Below are 27,276 nucleotides of genomic sequence, written 5' to 3'. Positions count from 1 at the left end.
TAAAAATGGTCACAGGTTGCTGCGCGGTCATTATCGAAAACCTTCGACATAATCGTGGATTTGCAGCGAACACGGTATACAAGGTAAGAAGACTAAAGTTTATTTATTTTGAGAAGGTTCGAATCTGACCCTTGGTAACCATGGCGACAATCGTGCTACACAATGATGCTAGGCAATATCATGTAGTCAGAATTCTGACTTTAATCTCAAAATTCTGACTTTAATCTCAAAATTTTGATTTTAATCTCGAAATTCTGACTTTAATCTCAGAATTCTGACTTTAATCTCGGAATTCTGACTTTAATCTCAAAATTCTGACTTTAATCTCGGAATTCTGACTTTAATCTCAAAATTCTGACTTTAATCTCGGAATTCTGACTTTAATCTCAAAATTCTGACTTTAATCTCGGAATTCTGACTTTAATCTCAAAATTCTGACTTTAATCTCGGAATTCTGACTTTAATCTCAAAATTCTGACTTTAATCTCGGAATTCTGACTTTAATCTCAAAATTCTGACTTTAATCTCAGAATTCTGACTTTAATCTCAAAATTCTGACTTTAATCTCGGAATTCTGACTTTAATCTCAAAATTCTGACTTTAATCTCAGAATTCTGACTTTAATCTCAGAATTATTTTTTTTTTTTGGTGGCCCTAATCCTCTTCTGTACAGAACAAGAATCAAACACGGAGTACTAACATTTAGCTTTATACTTTACTAATCTGGAATAAACTTAGAAAATACTATCTACTTAGCAACCCAGAACAACTGGAACATTTTAAAGTCTAGTTTTTCTTTTGCTTTGCTTGTTATTGTGCTTGTGTTGTTTTCCTTCTAATTCATGTAAAGCACTTTGAACTGCCTTGAGGTGCTTTATAAAAAAGTGCTATATAAATAAAGCTTCTTCTCCTTCATCATCTAAGTGTTAGATAGTAGTAATTGTGATAAAAAATGTTTTCCCCTAATATGTGATGAAATAAATTCTTATATTTTAAGTGTTTTTACAAATACTATCAGTAGTGCCAATAAATGGAACCGTGACTGTATTTTTATAATCATGAATGGTCATGTACATTTGTGTTTTTTTTCAACATGTAGCCCATGTTGGTTGCCCTAGCAACAGCTCCTCCAAGCTCATGAGACAGCATGGGATTGAAGGATAGCCCCTTTCCCTCAATAATCCCTACTTTCTCTTTCCAAGCAGCTGAAATGGGGGAGGGTTGCTACTTTGATGGGTGGAAGGGTAGCAAGTATTATAGGCTCAGTGGGACTGTAGTGGAGCTTCAGGTTTCAAACATGAATGAAGGATGTAGATGCAATGTAGGAAAAGACAACTAAAGAGTGCAGATGCGTGTTGGGGTGTGTGTGTGAGAGAGAGAGAGTGGTGAAGAGAAGAGGGGTGTGAGTGGGAGGGTTGAGAGGAAAGGAGGAGAATAAGAGAGGATGCTGGCTGGGAGTATATTGCAGTCTGAAGAGCTGAGAGTGAGACCAGCAGGTGAGCGACGGATGAGGAGCGAGTGAGCAGAGCGGAGCAGCAGAGACAGAGAGGATCACCGAGCTCAGGCAGGAGGAGGGGGAGGCTCAGGCGGTGAGTCATCGGTCCAGAGTGCGGGTCGCTGTCCGGACTTCACGGGGAGCGCCTGGCTTCCTGCAGCCACTCTCTCTCTGTGTGAGAGTAAGTTTGCAGCTCTGCTCTGAGCTGGACGTCAGGCTGTCCCCATGAATCTCCGGACGGTTTTCGTGCTGCTCCCGTTTACCAGCTGGGGTGTGTTATGTAATTTGAAGTGGTGTTTGTGCAGCGAACCGATCTGGGCTCTTGTGGTGCAGCTCACGTTTATGAAAAGGGAGTTTGAAGTTGAGATTTTTAACTCTCGTTTTGATCTGAATCTTTCTAGGAATTTGTTTTCTCCAGTTTGTCTCATTTTATGAGTGCAAGTTTGCACCAATATTCCCTACACAACATATTCTTTAAATAGATCTCCAGTCATAAATTTACCCTTAATGTGTGCCTCTGTGTTCTCCATCGATCTGCGGAGGATCGGTGAGAGTGAAGAGTCCAGGGCGGCTGATGCCCGGTCGTATTGACCTCTCGCGGGGAGAGCTGCTCGGGAAGACGTGGTTTCTTGTTAACTTGAGAACCGGATCATGTTCAGAATTGTTCCCATTTCATTTGGATGCTTTCTTGATTGCACAGTCGCTCGTTGTGTAATAGCTTTGAGGCAGCGCTGGATGTTAATGATTCATGCTCTGTTTTCTTCACCTACATTTGAGTCTGAGTGCACTCAACAAATGTGAGCCCAGATTTGAGTCACTGTTTGCCTTTTCCACAGCCTCCACAGCGGCTCCAAGCATTCCCTCTGCTGTACCGTCATTGTATTCTTGCAGAATTAATCGCTTTTGGCTCAGAAGCGTTCATTTCTCAAGAGGTTGTGCTCTGAATATTACTTTATCTGGAGTGCACAACACCTTCTACATGCAGGGAAAATGATATATTTTTCACTGCCGGGGCTTCAGCTTTCTTTCATCATCAAAGACAGCAATATTTAGATTCAGTTTCTATTATTAATGCATCAGGATAATTTCAGGTCGTCTTTCATGCTTTTTTAAACTGACTTAATTCATTAAACAAACTTCAGCAGAAAGTGGCCCCCTGTCAGTGCACATTCATCAAAGTTGTTGTGGAGAAAAAGCCAACCTGGTTAAGTTTAGAACAAAGGATGCGTGAAAACAGCTTTGCCATCAGCAATTTGCAACTTGACTGAATTAGAGAAGAGAGAAAACTTTTGAATAAATGTGAAGCTTTTCATATTGTGTCCCCTGGTCGATTAAGTATTTTTTATTTGCAGCTCTTCGAACTAAAAGAAAGGTGGAAAAAAAACATCCAGAAATGTTTAGTCTTTTAATTTTGTATAAGCAAAAAAAAAACAAAAATGCTTGTTAATATTAGAGTAACATCTTGTTATTTAGTCACAAAGGTAACCGACTAAAATTGAAATTAAAATTCTGTGGAGGATTTCTGAAATTTAATTTTTACTCAATCTTTGTCTGCTGTGCTTGGATTTTAGCTGATGATAATTTCTCTTTAGAAAACATTTGTAATAAAAATATTCTTTGGTCATCTATGCCTTGAGCAGTTGTTAAATATGTATGTTAGGAGCAGAGGCAATGTGACTCCACATTGTGGGAGAGCAGTTGGTGTTGCTGTTTTATTTTAAAACAAGGACAACTGGCTCTAGCATATGACATTGCTGATTAGCTGTGTGTATGGTTAGAGTGGCTAGTGTGGCTAGCACGGAAAAAAAACAAACTATTTCTTATCCTTCTTGCATTTCAATGACAGTGGGAGATATGCTGCCTTAGATAAATAGAGCTCCAGCATCGTCTTACTAACCATTTGGACCAACTACTTCAAGCTGCAGCAATTTTTTTTTGTACTTTTCCTGCTTTCATCCACAAAACTTCACAATTGCAGCAAAGATAACAACATTACATAATCTCTCACAACATTGTGCAAGCACTCTGTGCTGAGGAAGGTTCACTTACTTTGGGATTCTCAAAAATGAAAGTGAAACTGATGGCATGACCTACGTTTTGATTAATTTAGCAAATAATTATCTGAGTTCTCGAAACTGAATTTGCTGGTGCTCAGTTGGTGTTGTATGGAAAAATACAACAAGACGGTTATGTCACAGCAAAATTATTGAACCACGTTCTGACACAACTCATACACTGTGAATTGAACCCAACTATTTAAATCAGGAGTTCATCAAAACACACATACCAAAATTTCATGTTTCACCAAATCTGCTTCACTTCTATAACTATATTTGATATGTCAACGTACATCGGCAAGATAGGAAAAAGAAAGGCAGTACCTTAACCCCAAGTCTAAGATTTCCGATATATACAGTATATATATAATTTTAGCATGTGCTGTGGCAGATGTTTAAGGCTCAAAAGGATAAAATAAAGCAACTTTGCTGTATTTGATTCTGCCTTTCTATTTTCTGCTGAAAGTCTCATTCTGTTGCAAACTGAACAAACTACAGACACATCTCCACATGTTTTACTATATATGACTTTATTTTATTTTACTTTATTCTTCCTCACTGAGTATCAGTCAAATGAAGTCAAGTCATTTCTGCAAAAAAGCATTTATAGTAACGTTACAGAGTCACCAAAACAAACATTAAGCATCACATTTCCTCAAATTCCACTATCTAAATAATCAATACACGCCAAATGTGTTGATCAGTGTTCAATTTTCTACTTTCTAACTTCCAGAATCGTTTAAAGACGGTTACAAAGTCAGCCTTCTATCACCTGAATAACATTTCCAGGATTAAAGAACTAATGTCCCAGCAAGATCTAGAAAAACCCATATAATACAAGTGTTTATCTTTAGCGTGTTGATTTTTTGGTTCTCCATGTTTGGTTCTGGTTCTGGTTCTGCAGAGCAGTCTCTACAGCAACTTGGTGGTGCTTAGCTTGGTGCTGTCACTGATCAGAAAAAGAACAGACATTTAAATTTACGACAGGGCGGTTATCCATCAGGGTTAATCCAATAAAAAAATTGCCCGGTTACAGCCACCAGACTGTTTCTTATGGTATATCTTGTTAAAATAAATAAAAATGTTCAAAAGTAAAACATTTAAAATACATCTGATCAACATAAAAAGATTTAGATAGCTGTAGTCCGTAAATGAATGATTCGGGATTTACACCGACATGAAATGTATAGTTTCCGTCTTTTCTTAGAAATTCAATTCCAATTTTCAGTGTGTCTAAATTAAAGAAGAAAGCCTCCAGCCAGAGCAGTGTTTCAAACACAAGTGCCTCTTCTGGTAACCTTCCCCATGACATTACCTTTTCGCTGTTCGATCTCAGACTAAGTGACCTTTTCTGACCAAATCTTTTTCTTGCATCTCTCTGATTGTAGGAAACAAGATGGGGCTGACCCCCGAATTTCTGCACCAATAGAGCCCCAGCTGTTGCAGCCTGAACTGACACACAGCACCTCACCTCTTCACAAGGTAGGGAGAGGGGACCCAGGGGCATTAAGTCTGAACCGTGACCCCCTGACCTTATCTGTGTGACCCCCTCTGTCTGTGATCCTTTGTTATTATCAGTCTCCTCACATTCTGTCTCGTGTTCTTTTGTCTGATGTGCTTTTCAGTCCCGCCTTCTTTTGTATAACTTGTGTAATTAAAGCACACAAAGCTCTGTGGCTGCAATTATTATGTTTGACTGACTTGATTAATAAAGGCCTATTTTTAGCAGGAAATAGTCAGCCTCACGCTGACAAATTTTCGCTCCAAGCTGAACGAGCATGATTCCATCAAAACCCACAAGTCACAGCCCATAACAGGACTTGTCTTTTTTTCATTTCAAAAGACATTGTCACCCATAACATCATCAGTCATGGGCGATTAAAATAGATCGCAGCTGAGGCGGATTCACTTTAGAGTTTAGCTCATTGTCAGTCCTAAAAATATATCACAGGGCCGGATGTATTTGTTGGCACCGCTTGTAACGATGGACAGAAGCCTAAAGATTGATTTGGCTTTCATTTCAGAAGATTTCACAAAAATCCAACCTTTAATTTGGGCATATTGTTAAATACTCATTAAAAAGTAGAAATAGAGCAATCCTTTTGCCACGTAATCAATATCAATAAATAATACATCTGATAAAATATTCAATAATTTCAGTGAACTTTGACCCAGAATTGCATGGCATTCTGGGGGATGAAGGCAGAGGAATGACTTTAACCGCTCAGGGCTAGCTAAGCAAGCTTAGTGACATCAACTCACTCTCTCACTCTTTGGTTACCTAGCAACGACCTGTTGAGGAACAAGTTTTCATGCCTCATAACTGCTTTATGGAGTAGTGAAAACTGTGGGCAAAACAGGATAGTTTTTGATTTAAGTAATTCAGATAATTAAAACAAAAAAACGAATAAATAATTATTATGGTGACACGTTTTTCAGCCATATTGTCCAGCCCTTCATCGAAGCTGTCCAGGACAAAGCAGACTTTATTCCTTGAGCTGTTAAGACTATAATCTCTACTTTAGTGTCTTTATATTTAATCTCAGACATAGAATTTTGACTTTTATCGAACACGTGAACATTTGAAATTAAAATTTTAGTCTTTAAGTTTAACCTGAGGCAATGTTGTTGCCTCAGGTTAAACTTAAACACAGCGGTGGTAATAAACTTAAGTATTGTAAAATGTTGAAACATTTACATTTCTTTCTGTTCTATCTTTTGTGTATCCACTCAAGTTATTATTAAATCCAGATTTGAGTCTGTAACAGTCAAATAGGCCATTTTTGTTTTAAAACCAAATACAGAAGGAAGTTCTAAATTTCTGACTGCAGAGGATTTATATTTATTCAACATAATTTTGGAACAAATCAGGGAAAATTTATTCACTTTCACCTTCACAGCTTCAAGCAAATCCACCAAACCACTGAAAACCTTCAGGCTTACCTTTTCCACATTGAATAAATTAGATGTGGGAAGAAAAACCTGCCAGGGGTATTTTGTGAAAATAAAATTTAGATAGAGCTACACTGTGTTCGTGATCGTAAGCGGATAACATCTCAGTTATGTCAGATTGGTTTTCTAAGGGATTTTCTCACTATCCAACATTTCTCACTACCTGACTTAATCTGTGCGTGGCAGGGGAAGTGGGGAGAAAAAAGGATTAGGAATGGGAGAAATTCGAAGCTGGGTTGTTGAAGAGTCACTCTTGATCGCTGCAGCACTCTGAAGGTATCTCACACCTGCTAGTCTCGTTATGCAACTAGGAAAAATATTGGAAACCTCATCCTTTTGCAGGTCTTTGACAGCAAAACAGTAGAGAATATGGTTTAAATTCATTTATTTTATAAATTACCTCAGTTTTTTGAGAAAATTAATGGAAAGCATAGGAATGAATACGCATCAGCTTAATAGGGCAAGACTCAGAGGGACTGTATCAGTTTAATCAGAGGAGCTCTGCAAAAAAAACAGGTCAATCTGCAATTAACCCCACCAGGTCTTACAGTACATACTCAAACTAGTACTGTACTTGTACATTTTCATGAAGACAAACAAAGCCACCTGCATTCTTCAAAAGTTTTTTTTTTTGTCAAAAGCTTTGAATGTCATGAAAATAATTAGCTGTTTTACATAAACCTTAGTCGTTAACCTTTGCTTTGCTTTTTGAGGAAGTTTCATGATTCAACCCTCCTTCATTCAACCATCTATATCAGATATTATTAAAGCAAATTGCAGTAGTTCCGCCAAATATATTTTGATTCAAAGAAAACTATTTCAGTCCTAATGAGCTCTGTGAGGCTGCAGAGAGTTGCAGCTGAAACATCAGGAGGGTAGAGGTGGCGTTGTGTGTTTAATCTGTGCATTGTCATAATGACGATCCTACTAGCTCTCATAATGAAAGGTTGCAGCTCTCACACCTGCTGTCTATGCTGGTCCGACTCCCCAGAGATCCTCCCCCACTTCCTCCTCTGTGTCTGCAAAATGAAGCGGGTGCATGCCGTCTTCTCGCTATTCATTATGTTTATACATGCAGTGCCTTGTAAAAGTATTCACACCTACACATTTTGTCGTATTTATTTATTTCAAACAGGTTTTTAAAAATAAAGACAACAAGCAGCCAATAGGACAAGAGAAATCTGGCGTACATAACCAAGAACAAAAATAATTTACTTATCACTACTTTTCTGTTTAAAAAGGAGTAGGAAGAAGTGATTTATTTATCTCAATTTCATGAAATATTTTACTTGCCGCCTCAATAATTATCAGAAATTTGTATATTAAATACATGATTTGGTATTAATTTGCCTGTTTGATTTATTGTGCTAAAGAACCTACAAATAAGCTATATTACATAAAACAGAATAATTACAAACTGACCCATAATAATAATAGTAATAATGACAATTGTGAATAACAACCGGACATAATTATCAACTTCTTGCCAATGTACACCATAAAATGTACTTCATGATCTGAGTTCTCTAACAAACAAAATAAAATAAACTAATGATGATAATAATGACAGTAAGATAACAATATGCTTCTAATTATGATACTACATATTATATATATATATATATATTTTTTTTAATTTAATTTAATTAAATTTTATGTATGTATATATTTTTTTCAAATTTCCTGCAAAAGATTTGTGGCATGCTGATTTATTCTACCATTTTTACCCTGATACCCCTAAATAAAATCCAGTGTGACCAACTGATTTCTGGAGTCACTAAGTCAGTATAAAGCGTCCCGCTGTGTGTAATTTAATTTCAGTGAGCTGTAATCCATCTGTTCTGAGAAGGATTTAGAGATTTGTAAGAGAACATTAGTGACCAATCAGCATCATGAGGACCAAGGAACACACCAAACAGGTAAAGATAAACATGTTGTAAATAGTTGCTAGGTTACAGAATAATATCATAAATCCCAGTCAGGGGAACTGAAACAGTAACTTTGGAGGAGCTGCAGAGATCAGCAGCTCAAGACGGATAATTTTTGAAAAGACGGCTTTCATCATGCAATCTTTCCTTCCTGGAGAAATGTAAAGAAGTATAAAAATATGTAATTTGCAAGCAGACACAGCAAATGTGTGGAGGAAAGTTAACGCATCACATCGACCTGAACGTGACATTCACCATGAAGCATTAGTAAAGCATATTAGTTGATTTAAAACAGGGACAGCATGCAAAAAATATTAAAAAAAGATGGAAAGTTAGTTTCTATCTGTAGTTCCTGACTATGTGAGTTAATAAAACAGTTTTAAGCAATCATAAAAGTTCATTGAAAGTTTCATCTACCGTATATACAATCACTGTACTGTCATAAAATTGCCCAACTTCTGCTCTGGAAGATTTCTAATAACACTTTCCTGACATTACAAAGAAAGTCATTCAGGTCAGGGGACAGTTTAAGACTTCCTGGGACTTTGTTCCATTCTCTAATGCCTTTGAATGAGAAAACTGTCTGCAAATGTGGAGCTACCTTTGGGTTTTCTGTAGTCATTACTGTTGGTGGAGCTGGAGCTCCTGGTTGTGAACTCAGAGCAGAACTGGAAAACGTTTTTCAATGCTGAAGCAGTGGTATTACTCATCATTTTAAAATAAGCAGCACTTTAGAAGAACGCATCTTCATTAAACACAGAAAGCCTATTCACAAAACCTACTAGAGGCTGTGGTGGAAGTTCACTTCGTAGCATTTTGACCCTGACCAAGTATGTGGAAATATTACAGGGTATCTATACTAGATTCTCACCAATTTAGTCATCTGTTGCCACATTTTCCTTTTCTGTGTTGTTAAATCTTGCTACCCTTTTGTTAGTTGTTAGTTACAACCGTTTATGACAGCAGAGACGTTGGACTCCACCTCCAGCTGTCAGTCAGGATGCACATAGTGTTTAACGAGAGGCGGATGATGTGATCCTGATTTCATCCTGTAACTCTCCAAAGAGTTAAAGACTAGCAAAGACCTAACTTCACACTGAGGATTGCTTATCTACGTAGATTTCAGGCTTTGCACTGCAAGCCGGCTGATGACACAGCGTGTATCTGCCTGAGGATCTTGCCTCCGGGTTTTAGTCATCAGGGATGTAGCTTTAGTTCAGGATGCAGTTACCTGTCTGAGTTGGCAGGGAAGCTCAGTAGTCGTGACGAGTTGAAATCCGACGTTCTAAAGTTAGTGACAGTGAAGTGCTTTGAAGCTGCAGGATTTTAGTTTTCAGTGAGGCGAACAGAAACGATGGCGGAAAACCTTCGCAGTCGCCAACATCATCCGATGGTGACAAAGACACACTGGAGGAAACCGAGCATTGTAAGTGATTTTATTTTGAAAACACTGCAAATCTTCAACAGAAGTTAAACAGAACAGAATGAAAATTAAGTCCAAAGCCATTCACTTTATGCTAAATAATTTTTAAATTTTACACAGATGTACATTTTGTTGTGTGAAAAATGTTAAAGTTTTCTAACGTTTTAGTGAAAAGCCAGGAATCGTGCAGAAGCTCTGAGCTTTTCTGCTCCTAATCTTTGGTTGCAGCCAGAATTGTTTACTTTCAGGGTTTGTGGCAGACTATTGTTTGCACATGGTGGAGAACTTTACTCAAACTCACACAAAGCTAAGACATGATTGCTCTGTACACAGAGTACTTGTGTCGGGCTTTGCGGGTCGTAGCATTCAGCCGTCTCTTAACTACACCGGGTCGATAAAGTCCACGGATTGGTGCTGCTCATTGTCAGCTGTTTCAGGAATGTTTTGCATGTAAAAACCCAGTAATACTACAAGGCGTTGCCAGGGAGGGTTGTTCAGATGATTTGCATGGAGCATGTGTAGGGTGAGGCAATTACAGGTAGAAAAAAAAAAGCATTTTTTGCAAAAAGGTAAAATGTTTGGACAGATGTGAAAAGCAATTACAGCTATAAATACTAATCAGGTGATTTCAGAAGGCAGTAAAACTAACTATTTTGTTTTTATGCCACAATTTTTTTGTATACTTCACGTTGTATTTGTCTCTCATACATAATCCTGAAAGAAACACTACTTGAAATTTATAAAGGCAATTGGCTGAACTGGATTTTATTCTAGGGTGTCAGAATAAAATCCTCAGAGGTTTATTTGCTAAAAATATTTTGAAAACCAATATCATTTTCTTCCTTCTTTTTTTCAGTTATGTGCTTTCTGTTGATTTGTCACATAAAATCCCAACATGTTGAATTTTGTTGCTGTTTAGATACTTTTACAAGTATTATAGTCATTTTTTACCTAATACTTAAACCTTAAAATAGTCTGTTGCAGAAAACTAAAAGGTATTACCGTATGCCCTTTTGATAAAATACACAGATTTGACCAATTCCTTGTATTCAGAAGTTTATTTGCTAAAAATGTTTTGAAAACAAATATTTTCTTCCGTCTTTTTTCTTTTTAATCCTGTGCTTTCTGTTGATTTGCCACATAAAATCCCAACATGAATAATTTAGTTGTTGTTTAGATAGTAACAATACATTTACAAGTATTATAGTCATTTTTAGCTAATAGTTAAACCTTAAAATAATTTGTTGCAGAAAACTGAAAGGTATTACTATCTGTATTTGATGAAATACTGCAGAACTGATGTTTGGTCCTACGTGATTACCAAATAAAATGGTAATCACAAAAGAAGCTTAATCAATTAAGCTTCTTTTAAAGTAAACATTCACGTCTGTCAGATGAACTCAGACATGTCATCTCCTCTCCTCAGACCACAGATTTATTTGAAATGATTGAAAAGATGCAGGTAAGATGATGCATAGATCCGTGTATTTCCGTCTCGCCGCACTAAGCTGAAAACACTAACCAGCCGGTCTATCTCTTTCTAATTCTGCTGAATCTCTTCCTGGCGATGACACTCCTTATCTTTTTCTGTTTTGTTTTTGTTACTGAATTGAATCTTGAGTCTTGCTGGTTTCACACCAGCTGCTTTTCCTCAGCGTCGCTACCAATGTTCTGGTGGAGACATTGGCTGACAGCGCTGTAAGCTTATTATCTCAGTTCAAACACTATCTCCTGATTTTCTGAAGCTTTTGGAAGGATGTTTTAATAAGTCATGAAATCCCACACAGAAGAGGCTAAACAGTTCTATGATGGAGCTTATCAAAAGGCACAGCATTTCTGCGTGTTTGCAGTTTATGCTCCAGTGATGGCGTACACACATTAGTCATAATTTTCAAAAATATCAAAAGCACTGCAGACAAGAAAGCTTCCAGAAGCTTTCACATATTTCATGTCTTGCTGTTGCTTTTTGTGCAAACAAATATATTTCTTTCGACGGAAACAGAGCTGCATAATATATATTTACCTTAATAAAGTCTAGCCTTGTCATGACTGCAACACCATTTCTCCATTTCTGCATCCCCTCTCCCTGTTGTCTATCACACACACAAACACCCACACACACACCTGAGTGAGAATGGCTGTGAAGTATTTCCACCCAACTTTGCATTTTTGTAAGCCTCCAGCGTCCAATTCCCACACTTCTGCAGTTTGTTTACTACTTTGCTTCCACTCCCCACCCTACACTGTCCTCTAGTCTTTCAGTATCCCTTCCCCGTCTATGAAACGTATCTGTTTCAGTTTTTTTTCCATCTGTCCCTCTTTGACACTGCTTTGCTTCCTGCCTCACGTCTCCTGGGAGAAGTCTGCCGTTATATAACGAGTTTGATCCTTTTCTCCCAGTTTGTTGCGTTTTATTTTTAGACTATGATTATTACACTGCTCTGCGAACATTGTTTTTGTGTGTTTGTACTGGGACGTTTTCTTGTGTGCGATTTCTTCTTTTATTGTCTTCTACCTGTGACAGGGCAGCAGGATGGATGAGCAGAGATGCGCCTTTCCTCCACCTCTGAAGGTACGACTTTGCTTTCACAGGCACTTTATTTTTAATTATATATAACCCACACTGAAATATCTATGTAACATTGTAGTTCTGCTGAATTGTTGAATGAATGATTTGAACAAAACTTTGAATGGATTCTTTAATAATGGGATTAATAATAGGATATAAGAAAGATTACATAACAGCTATATAACTACTCTATCAGTGTATATTTAGAATATATTTTTATTATTTGATTTTTTTTTCAGACTGAAGAGGATTACATTCCATATCCAAGTGTTCATGAGGTGGGAAAAACTCATCTTTTTTTACATTGAGAGAAAAATTTGATCACCTGCTGATTCTGTATGTTATTTATCTTGCGAGGAAATGAACAGTTTCTAATTTTTAATGCTTACTCCATGTTTATTAAAGAAAAACAGATCAGTCACAGACATAGCATTACATAATACATAGTTTAAAAGTCGAGAAAATGTGTATCTAGTCCTTTAGTAGAACATTGCTTAGTATTTGTCGGAGAAGAAAATATGTTGCATCCATCACTAAGATATTTCTTACAGATGGTTTTCCATTTTTGCACACAAAAATGTGAGTTTTGGTGCATTTCTGCTTATAGAAACTTTATACTTGCTCGTGGTCATTTTGCCTCAACCTACTTCAATTTGTACCATCAAACAAACAACTTTGTGCAGATTTTCTAAGCCATATAGTATTAAGTTATTTTTCATGATCGTTAAGTATTCTGACAATGAAATAAATCAAAATTCTGCACTGTTTTATATTAGAAACATCACCATCTTTCTCATGCCATTAGAATTTAATTTGCATGGATTTCTAGACTGAAGTTTTTTTGATTTTATTATAAATTTACTTTTTGGTTTCAGGTATTTTTATTTTTTTTTTTACCAGGTGCTTCTTGCAGATTCTCCTCTGACAGCCTTTTGGTCTTGGCCAAGGGTACAGAGAGGTAGAAAAGAAAGATATTGATTTTGTGAACTGGTGTGCATTATATCGTGACAAATAGTGATTACTGATCAGGAGTGATTAACTCATTAATCTGGAGGTTAAATGGGCGTGTAGCAAATCTGGAAGCCAGAAATAAGGCTGGGTTTTAGATGATCAAATATATTTCACTTAATACCATCTAGTGCATTTTCACCTTCTTTATGGATTTTCTTTCTCTGCATTTAAAAGAAACGAGAGAAAAAAGCTACAAAACCAACAGGGAATCAAATTGCTCTCTCTCTCTCTCTCTCAAGTTTTTGCAGTGCTGATTTTCACCCATATATTCAACAGGTGTTGGGAAGAAAAAGCCCCTTTCCTCTCATCCTGCTGCCACAGTTTGGTGGTTACTGGATTGAGGGAACCAACCATGAGCTGAGTGAAGCTGGGGACCCGGAGCAGCACCGACCGCCGTCACCCAGCAGCCGCACTAAACTGGAATGTAACACAACGGCCACACTGTACAGGAAACACTTCCTGGGCAAGGTGAGCTGCATGACATGCAAATTATATTTACAATATCAATGCAGCTTCTTCTCTTTTGATCTGAACTTTACCAAAAATGGTGAAAAACACTTAGATTGTTGTAGGAAAGCCAGACTTTGCATTTGCAAGTGGCATCCTCAATGCATGGAAGTCATACAGAAACACACCAACAACAGGTATCATTTTTGTCATAAAAACACAAACTAAACCTTTCTGGGCTTAGTATTTATTTCTATGTCTGAAGAGAAGATTCCTGGGAAAACACAAGTCTGGTACTTCTTTGTTCCATCCTCAGACTGACAGCTTGTACTATATTTACATTCAGAGCTGTTCAAACTTAAAGCTGGAACTTTATTGTTGAATATTGCAGTAATATCTTCAACCTTCTTTTTCTTTTTTTTATCATCTCACAACTTTCTGTGAAATTCAGAAATTCAGGCCAGTTTATGTAAAATATATCTCTTTCCTGTGGAGCGTAAATGAAAAACATTTGAAATAAAAGCAGCATCCAAGCAGTCTTTTCCGAAGGTAAAACTGCAGTAATGATTGCGATTCAATATTTAGGGCGCCTCAGTTTAAACTGAACAATAAAAGAATAAAGATAGCATGGTTTTTAGTTTCCTCTGCTATATTTTGGCGTCTCTAAAAGATTGAATACAAAGTATTAAGTACAGATAGTATTTATCACGGATTAGAGAAGCACAATCTCATGTCGGCCTCCTAAACTCAAGTTACCACACACAAATGTGACACAAGGACAGGAACACATAAATGTAAAAGATGTCACGTAACGAGTCCAGCCTTTGTGTGCGTAGCAAATGAACTGAACCATTTACAAATAGGAAGATGTTGAAAAAAAATGGCATTAAGGCCGTAAAAGTTCAAGGGTGTTCCTGTTTACTTGTGAGATTCTATGTTTTATGTTTCTGCGCTTCATTGTGAGGATTCAGCTGTTTGTGGTCTTTGCTGAAACAGAGACTCGCAAACTGACCTCCACTTCTAGTTTTAGGAGGATGTTTTGCATTTATCAGAGTATTACTTACGTAATTTTTAGGAAACATAAAGGAGTTGGCTTTACAGAGTGCCAAAAGAGCCACAGTTTAATACATAAATGAGTCATTAAATGTTTTTAGAAGTAATGGATATAAAATGTAAAAAAAATGAATTAATACACAAATTGCTAATGATTTAAATGTGTCAGTGATGAGATAAAAAATAAATATTTGAAATTTATTAATTAAAGGTTACAGTTTTGTAAAAAAATTAAGAGACCACCGCACTGAAAACCTCCTGGTTTTTCCACCAAATATTGATTTCTGAACTCTTCCTGAGTTAAAACATTAATATTGTTGTTTCTAAATGAATATGAACTTGTTTTATTTGCATTATTTGAGAACTGAAAGCCCTGCATCCTTCTTGTTATTTTGACTTTTTCTCATTTTTTGCAAATAAATACTACATTAGTTCATAGAATAAAAGAACAACCTATTCATATAAAGAGTAAAATCAGAGAAACTGATTATTTTAAGTGATCTCGTACTTTTTTCCAGAACTGTATATAAGACCATATACTTTAGTATTTAATTATTTGTGCTGTGAAGTTGTTTAAACGGTTTAAACATTAGTGTCTCATCAAATAGATGCTAATGTTTAACTGTTAAACCTGCACAGCAACTCAGTGTCAGATGAGTTTTATTATTAGGAGCAGAAGAAGTCAAACCATTTTACTGTGATGTTTCAGGCTGGAAGATAATATGAATTTGCAATGCGTCGCATTATGCAATGAATTATTCTACAGGCTTAAAGGGAAACGATTATTAAGTAAAATAATAAAATATGTTTTCAGTGAATAAGCATCCAGTTTTGGTTGTGAAATACTTGGTTTGTTGTATAGTTTATAAATAATCTGTTGGTTTTCCGTTTTTAATGATTTAAGTACTTAATTGGGGAACATTTAAACCTCCAAAGTTAGTTGGTAATAATAAAAAAATAAACCTGGTGTTTAACATTCTTAAAATCTCTTTTTCTGTGTGTAAAGTCTTAGTTGAAAGGGTAAATAGGTTAAAATATAATGTGTTTACTCACTAATTTGCATTTGCAGGTTCTTCCACTGAGAATTTCACCATTTTTCCACCCATGCTGTAAATGTGCTCAGGTGTTAATCTGAGTTTGAGCGGGAGAAAACATCTTGTGCAATTAAACACGGATGTATCTTAAGATGTTTTCCACATCTGTATTAGAGACGTTAACAAATTTGTCTGTGTTTGTCTGGTGGAAGTACTGCAGCAAAAGGACATATGCATTGATTATCTGGGTTTGTTTTTGATGAATACTAATGGCGTTGCGCTAACTCTGTGCCCTCAGGAGCACTTTAATTACTATTCACTGGACAGTTCCCTCGGACATCTGGTGTTCTCCATAAAATATGATGAGATTGGTGACCAGGAACATCTCCGCCTCATGCTCAGGTAACACTCAGTATGTATGTATGTGTGCAGCCTGTGTGATTCTCAGCTTTACAAAGAACTGTTGTACAGGCTTAAAGGAAAATTCACCACTTTCAGCAGCTGAAGAGCTTCAGCAAATGCAGCGTAATAATTTTTCTCCTGAAATCCCCTGTGTGGTGATGATGTGTGACTGGATGGACGTGTCGTCCTGCTGTTACTGCAGCAGTCATAAAGCTAAAGAGAGTGTCAACAGAGCTGTCATCTCCAACGACGGAGTAACAGATGGACAATTTAGGCCAGCGAGTGGGTGTGATTGGAGGGACAGAAGGCAAAGAAAGGGGAAGACTGACGATTGGTTTTTGTTCTGTAGCATCTGATGGATGAATTATTGCTTTATAACTTCAACAGAACCAAGCTGAAAACCTACCAAGATGTGATCCCCATTTCCTGCCTAACAGAGTTTCCCAACGTGGTCCAAATGGCCAAGGTGAGAAGAGATGCATTTCTGTGAACAATAACTGATCAGTTGTCTCATCCTGACTTTTTCTTTATTTTGAAAATTTAAACCCAAGCTGGTCTGTGAGGAAGTCAACGTGGACCGCTTTTACCCTGTCCTCTATCCAAAAGTAAGTTGGCATCACCAGTTTTGCATTTGTCTCTCTCAATAATTTAAAATTTAAATAGTTTGACAAGCAGTAGTGGGCATTACGGCAGTGTCAAGAAGTATATATAATGATTTAACTATTCCACAAGCCTCAGTGTATTTTATTTATATGTCACAAGATACACCAAAAAGACAAAGAAGCCATTCACAGTTCCTCTGGTCACATATAACCAAGTTTGGACATTTTGGTTTTCTTGCAAAGTTCCATCTATGGCAGAAATAAAACACTGCACATCAGCCTTGACACATTTTCATAGTGAAACATGGTAGTAACAGCATTTCAATCTGGAGAGACTCAGACGGAGATGAGAAGACAATTAGAAGAGTTTATTGACAAACAGAATTTAAAGTCTTTGGCGCTCGGGCCCCGGCTGGGGATAACGGTTATCGCAGCGTTAGCGATAGGCTTCAGATGAGCATCCCCGATGCTGTTAGGAACGTCATCCCCCAAAAAGAGGCCGAGGCCGGGGCCGAGGCCGTGAATATAAGGCAGAAAGTAAAAGGGGGAAAGAAGTTGCGCTGACTTTGGCTACCGAGTTAATAACGTAAAGGACGTGACATGACAGTTAAAGGAGAGGGAGAGTAGGACGGGAAGTGAAGACCAGCTGGGAATGCTGCAGGGTAAGAGGCGGTAGAATACACAAAACACAGGGCATAGGGACGTGGTGTGAGAGCCGGCTGGGGATACGGCAGGACAAGGGAGGAAGGGATGTTGGGAGGTGACGGCCGGCTGAGGACACAACGGGGCATGGAGTTGCAGAACGCAGGGCATAGGGATGCTGGAGGATGAGCCGGCTGGAAATGCTGCGGGACTAGTGGGATGGACGTGGGCTGGCGATAGTTGGCAGAGGACACGGCAGGGCATGATGATAGGAAAGCCGGCGGGGAATGCGTGGGGTGAGAATGAAGGGATAGAAGCAGGGCTTAGAAGAGGGGATGCTGGTTTAAAAAACGCCAGCATTAACTAAAGAGGGTTGTAGGATGAGGGGAGCAGGGCATAAGAAAGGGGATGCTGGTTGAAAAACGCCAGCATTAACTAAAGGAGGGTGTAGGATGAGGGGAGCAGGGCATAAGACAGGGGATGCTGGTTGAAAAACGCCAGCATTAACTAAAGAGGGGTGTAGGATGAGGGGAGCAGGGCATAAGACAGGGGATGCTGGTTGAAAAACGCCAGCATTAACTAAAGAGGGGTGTAGGATAGAGGGAGCAGGGCATATGATGGGGGATGCTGGTTAAAAAACGCCAGCATTAACTAAAGCAGGGTATAGGATAGAGGGAGCAGGGCTTAAGATAAAGGGATGCATTGAATAGAGGAGATGGAGCAGGGAAAAGGATACGGGGCAGCTGGCTAGAAAAAGAAGCCAGCTGATAGCGGCAGGGCTTAGGAGGTAACGAAGACATGGAAGGGACCAGCAGAGGAAGGAACAGGACAAGGGATGAGGGGCAGCTGGTTAGAAAAAGAAGCAAGCTGGAAGCGGAGCGAGGCATTAGAGGAGAGAGGCAGATGGCTGAAGGACAGCTGGGAATGGTTCGAGGCATAGGGAGAAGTGCCGCTGGGAGAAGAGTGATCACTATGGGTGAGCGGGTACACAGCGGGGCAAGAGAAGGTGGAATGCTGATGGGTGAAGGCCAGTAGAGGTGAAATAATGATACTATGGAGTGATATTACTGATAGAGAATGAAATCCCCCCAAAAAGAGCTGAGGCCGGGGCCGAAGCTCAGAATTAGAGGCAGGAGGGGCTAGGCTAACTAGGGGCTTACAGGCTGTGTCTCGAGGAGTAATTAGAAGATGATTGCAGAGATAGAGGTAAGAGACGAGAAGATGGTAGATGAAGGTGAACAAAGGTAAAGTGGATGCTATGAGAAGATATGTTAGCTGGTGAAAGGAAGCTAGCTGTGGGATATTGAGATAGCGAAAAGAGGATGGGAGAATGAATAGACTAGAGTGAGAAAATAACTGCCTGCTACTGAAGGTGGGATGCTGATGCTAGGATCAGACTCAGAGGGTGACGTTAGAGGAAACGGGCGAAAGACAAGATCATTCTAGAATGAACCCGAAAATAAAAGTGTGAAGGACGATGAGGGGAAGGACATGCATCACGTTTGCTGCATAAGAGTGTGCACTTTTGCCTGAGGTTGACCAACCACCACCAGTGGATCGTGCAGTGCTCATCTGGCACTGAGGGAAGCTGCGAACACGGAGGAGAGATACTCATTACGTGAAAAGAATGCTGAAGATGAACTGGGGATTTTTATATATATATGCCCATATATAAATTATGTACAATTTTTTGCACTTATTGGAATAAAGAACAATGACTCGCCAGATCTAGATCATCATCCATGTGTTTATCTTCAGTTACATTGGTTACTGCCACGCGACTTCGCGGGTCTTTCCGACAAATCAATCGAACGCTGCAGCTGATCAGAAATGCTACTGATCGCATTCTCGCTAAAACCAGGAAGATGGAGCACGAAACGCCAGTTTTAAGATCCCGACACTGGCTCCCTGTTGTCCAAAAAATCGACTTTGAAATACCGTTGTTAGTTTGCAAATCACTGAACGACTTGGCACCACGAAACAATGAGGATCTGCCGTAAAGCATCAACCTCCCAGGCTCATGAGGTCTTTCGGTTTGAGCCGGTCTACGACCCTGGGACCAGGCCAGAAAGAGAAGGAGCATTCAGAATCTAAACCCCGCGGATTGGAGCAACTCCCGGGAGACCCTAAAACAGCTGAAACACGACTTTGATTAATCTCGACTAAAACCCGCCTGTTTAGAATGTATTGGAAACATGCTCAATTACAAAATTAATGATGGAACTTGACTTGATATCATATTTTGTTTGTTGCTTCCCTATGCATGACTTTGGTTCATGAGCTGTTATGATATAAAAGCACTTGCGCTGATGACACCTTGCTGCTAAAAAGCTTTGTTGAGTGAGATCTTTAAATACTACAGCAGCCACGAGCATCCGGTAAGGGATGAGAGGAGAGATTTCTGGTTCGAAATTTATTAAATAGAGCTGAGAGTGGTCTACGAGAAATACGGAAGATGAGACAAATGAAGCTATTATTTTCACTCGCTATGGAGTCAATTTTTTTTTTTTTTTTTTTTTTTTTTGTACCAGCAGATGGCAGCGAGACGACAAATAAACCGCAAAAACGTTATCGTGATGATAACTCTTTAGATTGTCATACCTGAATTTAAGTTGCTCGTATATACGAATCCTGCTTGAACGCGGAGAAAACTTACTTTTATTCGTTGACCCGCTCCCGGTCTCTTGAACAAACAGCTCTGAACGGCCTCTAACGATAACTTCATAACGCTGAACGTGAGCTCTTACAACAACGGCTGATGCAGCTTGAGAGTACAGGAATCAAGGTAAATGTGAATCGGACGGTTTCCTGAGCTCTTAAAGCGCAGTTATGTTAATCCATTTACGACATGCTATACGATAGGAATTTGATTGATTGATTTGGCTGGCTAGTTGAAAAGTGCCGTGCGACTACTTGACTTGGACCCAGGCGATGATGAGGGGGTTTGGTTCCTTTATAAAAGCCGTGGCTTCAGGGCGGCTTGTAAGTGCTGATGGCCGTGTTAACGAATCCGTAAGGGAAACCGGAGGGTGCTTTATGATGATTAGTTCAGAAGCGAGATGGAACGAACGCATCTGAGCCTGGAACCTGAGTGAGCTAGAGAACGAGCTGAGTGAACCAGGAAGTGGCAGGATAATCTGAGAAAAATGGTATGCAGATTTCAGATGAGAGATGAAGCGTAAAAGCACTGGACGGGACATGAGCTTGAAATATGAGAAAATGGGACAGCTTGCTTATTAGCGGAGAACCGCCCTGGCTCAGGATAAAATTTAACGGGTAGGGCGAAATGAATCTACGAGGCTGAACATGTACCACAACATCGGTAGCCTGCAGGCTACTTGTCAACGAGCTTAAGGTATTACTGGAGTCAACTCTTAGCCATCTGTATTACTAGAGTCGACTTTCAGCTATCTGTATTACTAGAGTCGACTTTCAGCTATCTGAATTACTAGAGTCACCTTTTAGCTAACTGAATTACTAGAGTCACCTTTTAGCTAACTGAATTACTAGAGTCACCTTTTAGCTAACTGAATTACTAGAGTCACCTTTTAGCTAACTGAAGTGCTAGAGTCGCCTTTTAGCTAACTGAATTACTAGAGTCACCTTTTAGCTAACTGAAGTGCTAGAGTCGCCTTTTAGCTAACTGAAGTGCTAGAGTCGCCTTTTAGCTAACTGAAGTGCTAGAGTCGCCTTTTAGCTAACTGAAGTGCTAGAGTCGCCTTTTAGCTAACTGAAGTGCTAGAGTCGCCTTTTAGCTAACTGAAGTGCTAGAGTCGCCTTTTAGCTAACTGAAGTGCTAGAGTCGCCTTTTAGCTAACTGTATTTATGAGAGTGAACTTTTAGCTATGATTGCCTGTATCAAAACGGCCCTATTCGCCTCAGTCGGTTGGTTTGGGGAAACATTTGCACGGTTCTTTGCGTGTGCTGATTGTTGCCGAGGTTCTAACGCGCCTGCGCTCTCCTTCGCTGCCCTCGGGGTAACCCAGCGCGAGCGTCTCAGCACTCGTGATGCGTTTAAAGGCGGCTTGGAGAAAAAGGCCACGACATGAAAACATCAGATAAGCAGTTTTAACTGCGAAAAGAGCGAGAACACATGCATGGGAAGTACAGAAGCCCCCAATGTAACAAATTGATGTAAGAATGATGAAGTTTGGAACGCAGCCCGAAAGGCGCATGCGAGTAGGGCCTGCGAGTTCAGGAAGGGGATGAACTAATAAAGTTCCTACGTTTTGTCGCGTTGTAAAGAGTGAAAGAGGCACGTGAAGGCTACGTCTTACCCCCGAAGCCCGAGGCGGGCGTGGCGTGGGAAGTCCGATGGGAGGTGCTGATGAGCGGGCTGACAGCGGCCATGCGGATTTGAGCCGAAGCGGGGAACCAGTGGGAAGGCGGTGCGATGAACGCTGGCGGTGGAAAGGAAGATGGTGGACGATGAGCTGGGAGGAAACGGCAGCGTAGATCGAAGCAGCGAGACGTTGCGGCCCGGCCGGGGCGGAGAAAGGCTGCCAGGGGATGTATGCGATGTAGACAGTGGGATTATGTGTCCACTTGCCAGAGACAGATCGTGAAGCGGGTGGCATAGGAGCGAGGGCCGGTAGATCCCAGATCGGCGAGAGAGCGGCGGGAGAAGCTGTTTGGAATGAATGAGGCCTGGACCGGGAGGAACTCTTCTTCCATCTGAGGAGCGTCTGAAGGAAAAGAAGGCGCCGAGCCCGCGGATAAGCGGCTTTTGTGACTGACATTAGAGGTGGAAGGACGAGCAATAACGACGAAAAGGATCTGGTGAGATAGCTGACTGACAGCTGAGGCGTGCAGCTGAACAGGTTGAGCTCGGCTGGAGAGCGAAGGACGCCATGAATGAAGGTCCTTATCAGCTGGGACTTGGTCGGTGATTGGACGTGACGTGGCTTGGTCCGGCGTTGATAGGTCGACGATTGTGGGCAGGTCGCTTCAATTAACGGGTCCCGGTGGGGATAAAAGAGTCTTCCAGTTTGAATTTGCGCCTAGGCTTCATTTCAATCTGGAGAGACTCAGACGGAGATGAGAAGACAATTAGAAGAGTTTATTGACAAACAGAATTTAAAGTCTTTGGCGCTCGGGCCCCGGCTGGGGATAACGGTTATCGCAGCGTTAGCGATAGGCTTCAGATGAGCATCCCCGATGCTGTTAGGAACGTCATCCCCCGGGGCCCGGCACTGGTGGTGGAGGTTGAAGAAGGGTGCGGGCCTCAGGACCGGGCGAATGGAGGAGAAGGGGTGGTGGTGGGTTGAGCTCGGCTGGAGAGCGAAGGACGCCATGAATGAAGGTCCTTATCAGCTGGGACTTGGTCGGTGATTGGACGTGACGTGGCTTGGTCCGGCGTTGATAGGTCGACGATTGTGGGCAGGTCGCTTCAATTAACGGGTCCCGGTGGGGATAAAAGAGTCTTCCAGTTTGAATTTGCGCCTAGGCTTCATGATGCTGTGGAGATGCTAGTGTTAAGCAGGGGCAGAAATGCTAGTCGGGGTTGATGGGAAGTGGGATGGAGCTAAAGACCGGACAAAATAGGAAGAAAACCCATGAGAGGCTGAGATTTGACTTAAAAACTGCTCACAGACCCAATCTGATGTAAGTTGATCTACTTTGCTTATTATTTCCAGCAGATTCAGTTTCTAGACGTCCAACACTGACAGAGTCATAATCTAAGGGGCTTCCAGCTGTAATCACAGATCCATAAATGTACTTTATAAGTCTGAATAAAATGCACAAAACTCTTTCCAGATATTTTTCTAAAATAATTAAGACATCCATATCACTTCATCACCAATTTGTTCTTTTACTTCTGAATTTTTTAAAACCAAACTACTGAGACAAATTATTCAGAACTGGCTGACTAAAAACTCAACATATCCACTAAAATAAGTCTCACACTGAATTTGTTGAGTAAAATTTTGCAAATCATTTGCATACCTTCGATGCACAGAAAAGAATCGAAGGGAACGTAAGAAATACTTGCTAATCAAGCTCAATTGGTTGCAATCAATCAGCCCTTATCAAGAAGATGGTTGACAAAAAATGCCTTTTGTGTGTGTTTCTTTAGGCTTCAAGACTCATCGTCACATTTGACGAACATGTGATCAGCAACAACTTCAAATTTGGGGTCATCTACCAAAGGTTCGGACAGGTGAGTAACAGAGCAGGTGTGCTGCAGGAATGCCTGGAACCTGCTGTTCGTGTTCCTCCTGTGAACAATGAGCATGCATATTCAATGCAATTTCTTATTTTCCTCAAGGAAGCTGATTATGCTCAGTCCGTCTTGTGCTAATTATGTCTTTCTGTCAAAGCCAGTCATTGTTGCTGCCTTCAGCTCACCCTCTCATTTTCTGAGCCAATCAGTTCTTTTGTGTCAGGGAGCAGAGCTGGAAGGACGAAAGAGCAACTCTGAGCTATTCCAAGAAAACCTGCAGGTTCTGATAGGCACGTGTTGATAAGACCTCAGAGTAGCCGCTTTTAATTTTAACAAAGACTCTCTGGTTAGGGTGACATTCAGGAACTAAGAAGATTATAAACAAAGGCAGCTTCTTCCTTCTTTATTCTGCCTGTTTTAAGGTAATAACTCCTCTTCTCACTATCAACTGATCATCACAGTTTAAGCTAAGAGGATTGTAACCACAAGCTCCCTCATCTCTGAAGGTTCTGTCTAATTTGGCTGCCATATTGAAGTTATCACAGCACAATATGCGTATCTTTATTTTTTGTGCTTGTGCCATAACTGCTGCTCTGCCAAACAAATGTTCTCTGCCGCTCTTCTCAGTCCTTCTACTTGATATTATTAAACTAGACTTGGAAAGTGCTATTGGAATTCATTCACCTTTTCAAAAAGTTATTTTTCACTTTAAAACTATAAACACTAAAGTATTTTCTTGGAATTGCACATAATCAAAAAAAAACAAAAACTAGGAATTTCATTTTAGAAGTAAAGCCTATAAATTTATCGTTTGCGTTTACATTTATCCATATTTACTTTCATAAACTTAAATAATGTGCAACCAGATTATCTTTATAACTCCCTAGCTGTACAAATCCTTCAGAAGGTTGTTTTAGAGAACAATGGTGAAATAAATTGCATTAAAATCAACAAGAAACACAGCAGAAAGGTCAGTAATAAAGTTGCGGAGAGATTTAAAACAGGGATGGGTTAAAAAAATTACAAGATTTGAACATCTCACAGTTAACTGTTCATTGGTTTACATGCAAAACCCCATGTGTGAACACTATTCCCTCATTCTATGAGATGTTTTTTTCTTAAGGATCTGCAGAAAAGATCAGAATTTTAATGTTTTGAATATCAAAATTCATGTAGGTAGAATAATTACAAAATAACAAAATCAGTCAAAAGAAACTATTTTCCGAATAGATTTCTTTCAATATAAAACTTAAGAAAAAGTCGTTTGACTAAAACGACCTTTTCATTCAGTGGAGTTATTCACAATAGGTTGAGAATCCAGAAATTTTACTGAAGTACGAGTACTGACTGAACCTTCATAATACAATTACTCAAGTAAAAGTAAAGAGGACAGCATAGCAAAAATACTCCTAAAGTTCATTTGCACACACAAAATCCCAATGTAGTACATTCAGCTCGTAACAAACGAAGAGCCCACTACACTGAATCCCATTAAAAACCTCCTGGTTATTCCACCAGATATTGATTTCTGAACTCCTCCTGACTTAAAACATTAGTACTGTTGTTTCTACATGAATATGAACTCGTTTTCTTTGCATTATTTCAGACCTGAAAGCACTGCATCTTTTTCGTTATTTTGATTCATTTTCTGCAAATAGATACTAATTTTTTTGCTTGGAATTTTGGAGACATGTTGTCAGTAGTTCATAGAATAAAAGATCAATGTTCATTTTATTCAAACATTTACCTATAAAAAGTGAAATCAGAGAAACTGATCTTTTGAAGTGGTTTCTTTTTTTTCTTCCAGAGCTGTATATGTGTGGTTGTAATGTTATAATGTTTATGAGATATGAATATGTTTGCAAGAATTTTTATTTTTCTATCTGCTTCTCTGGATTCAGACGTCAGAAGAGGAGCTGTTTGGCAACAGCGAAGAAAGTCCTGCCTTTGTTGAGTTCCTGGAGTTTCTGGGAGAAAAGATTGAGCTACATAATTTTAAAGGGTAAGAGTCAAACAATAGTTGTCAAGGCTCTAAACGAACTCCACCATACTCCTATTTGCCTCCCATCATGCACGCTGCAGGAGTAAATGGTCACGCTTTCTGCAGTGATGGTGGAATATCCTGTTAGACATGCTTCTGTTTACTTGCAGTTTCCGCGGAGGGTTAGATGTGACTCATGGGCAGACTGGCACCGAATCCGTCTACTGCAACTACCGCAACAAAGAGGTCATGTTCCATGTGTCCACAAAGCTGCCTTACACAGAGGGGGACACGCAGCAGGTAATGCAACACCATGGGACACTGACACACCTTCCGAGATTCATATCAAGCGGTCAGACAAGTTCCCCTCTGGGGATAACAGTACACCATTTCCCTGTTTACCCACGCTGAGTTAGAAAACAGAAATGCATAAAATGTACACATGATCCATTACCGTTTGCATATGTGAGCTGATTTTACAGTTCTCGTGTGTCGTTTTTTTTCTCACACACAAATACTGATTAGTAAATGCTAGTTTACACACTCCAGCATGTCACATTTTGTACGGACACAGATGGGAATGTCTGTGTTAACATGCTCAGCCTCCCAGCCAGCAGTAGTGGGTGTTATATATATGCCAGATTGACCTAAAACAGCGAACTCGTCTGGCTGACTTCAAGAGAAATAGCGCCTCTTTGTGGTGGTTTGCAAATTTACGTGCTGGCAACTGAAAGCAGAATGCATTTGCTCTTTAATGTTTGCATTTTCTGAAAATGGAGGGTATTCATCTGATAGATGAAATATAGAACTACATCCTTTACACCTGCTGTATTTTATTTATAGTTGCTTGTGGTTCTTTTGCTTTATACAATTGGAAATGTGCAAATTTTACAAGCTTAATGTCATAAATTATGAAGGCGTTCTTGATTATGTTCCCAGAATACTTGAGAACTAATTAGCAGTGGGGTTTGTTTTTTGGCTTTGAAGTTAAACTTTAGGCATTACACATTTTTCGTATTTCTGTTAGTTTCCGTCCACAAACAGTGGTTTGCTTGAAAGAAAAAAAGTCAAGTTTTCATCTCATCTGAGCAGAGCTGTGTGCTCTATATGACTTGCAGAAAACTGCAGGTGGGACTCTGCAGTAGTTTTCTTTTCTCCACTCTTCTGTAAAAGCCTGATTTGTAGAGGTCATGTCTGCAAAGATTCTCCCACCTGAGCTGTAGTTGTCTGCAGGTCCTCCAGAGTTAACATGGGACTATCTGCTTCTCTTCCTAATACAGAATATAAATTCTGCTTTACACTTCTCTATAGATTTAATTCTGTGTTTTTTGGTCTTATGTTGCTGTTTGTTCGCTAATGTTCTCTTAACAAGAGACTTTCACAGAATAATTGAATTTATACTGACATAAAACTACCCTTGCTTGTGCTTTTTATTAGTTACTTCTGAAGTTAATTGCAATACATTTTACTTAGGAGTGTCAGAGTAAAGGAGGTTGCATGCCTTCTAGTTTTAAGAC

General features: G+C 39.5%; 1 protein-coding gene across 11 annotated transcripts in view; it reads left to right on the top strand.

Annotated features, from left to right (window-relative positions):
* Nucleotides 1-27,276, top strand: part of LOC102223169 (rap1 GTPase-activating protein 1-like) — a 64,056-nt gene that overhangs the window by 27,523 nt on the left and 9,257 nt on the right. For 8 of the 11 annotated variants that reach the window (XM_023333116.1, XM_023333121.1, XM_023333155.1 and 5 more), the window contains exons 3-13: nt 4,941-5,034; nt 11,282-11,317; nt 12,380-12,427; nt 12,664-12,702; nt 13,712-13,903; nt 16,268-16,371; nt 16,759-16,837; nt 16,923-16,976; nt 23,692-23,775; nt 25,680-25,780; nt 25,930-26,059. In XM_023333116.1, the coding sequence (XP_023188884.1) occupies nt 4,941-5,034; nt 11,282-11,317; nt 12,380-12,427; nt 12,664-12,702; nt 13,712-13,903; nt 16,268-16,371; nt 16,759-16,837; nt 16,923-16,976; nt 23,692-23,775; nt 25,680-25,780; nt 25,930-26,059 (961 nt within the window). Of the gene's footprint in view, nt 1-1,507; nt 1,590-4,940; nt 5,035-8,218; nt 9,859-11,281; nt 11,318-12,379; nt 12,428-12,663; nt 12,703-13,711; nt 13,904-16,267; nt 16,372-16,758; nt 16,838-16,922; nt 16,977-23,691; nt 23,776-25,679; nt 25,781-25,929; nt 26,060-27,276 lie in introns of those variants that run through there. The other 3 variants (XM_023333147.1, XM_023333133.1, XM_023333125.1) reach the window with 3 other exon arrangements.

The sequence above is a fragment of the Xiphophorus maculatus genome, chromosome 1 (genome assembly GCF_002775205.1).
Source record: "Xiphophorus maculatus strain JP 163 A chromosome 1, X_maculatus-5.0-male, whole genome shotgun sequence".
Taxonomy (NCBI): Eukaryota; Metazoa; Chordata; class Actinopteri; order Cyprinodontiformes; family Poeciliidae; genus Xiphophorus; species Xiphophorus maculatus.
The sequence above is the reverse complement of the archived record's forward strand: the minus strand, read 5'-3'. Positions and strand labels throughout refer to the sequence as shown.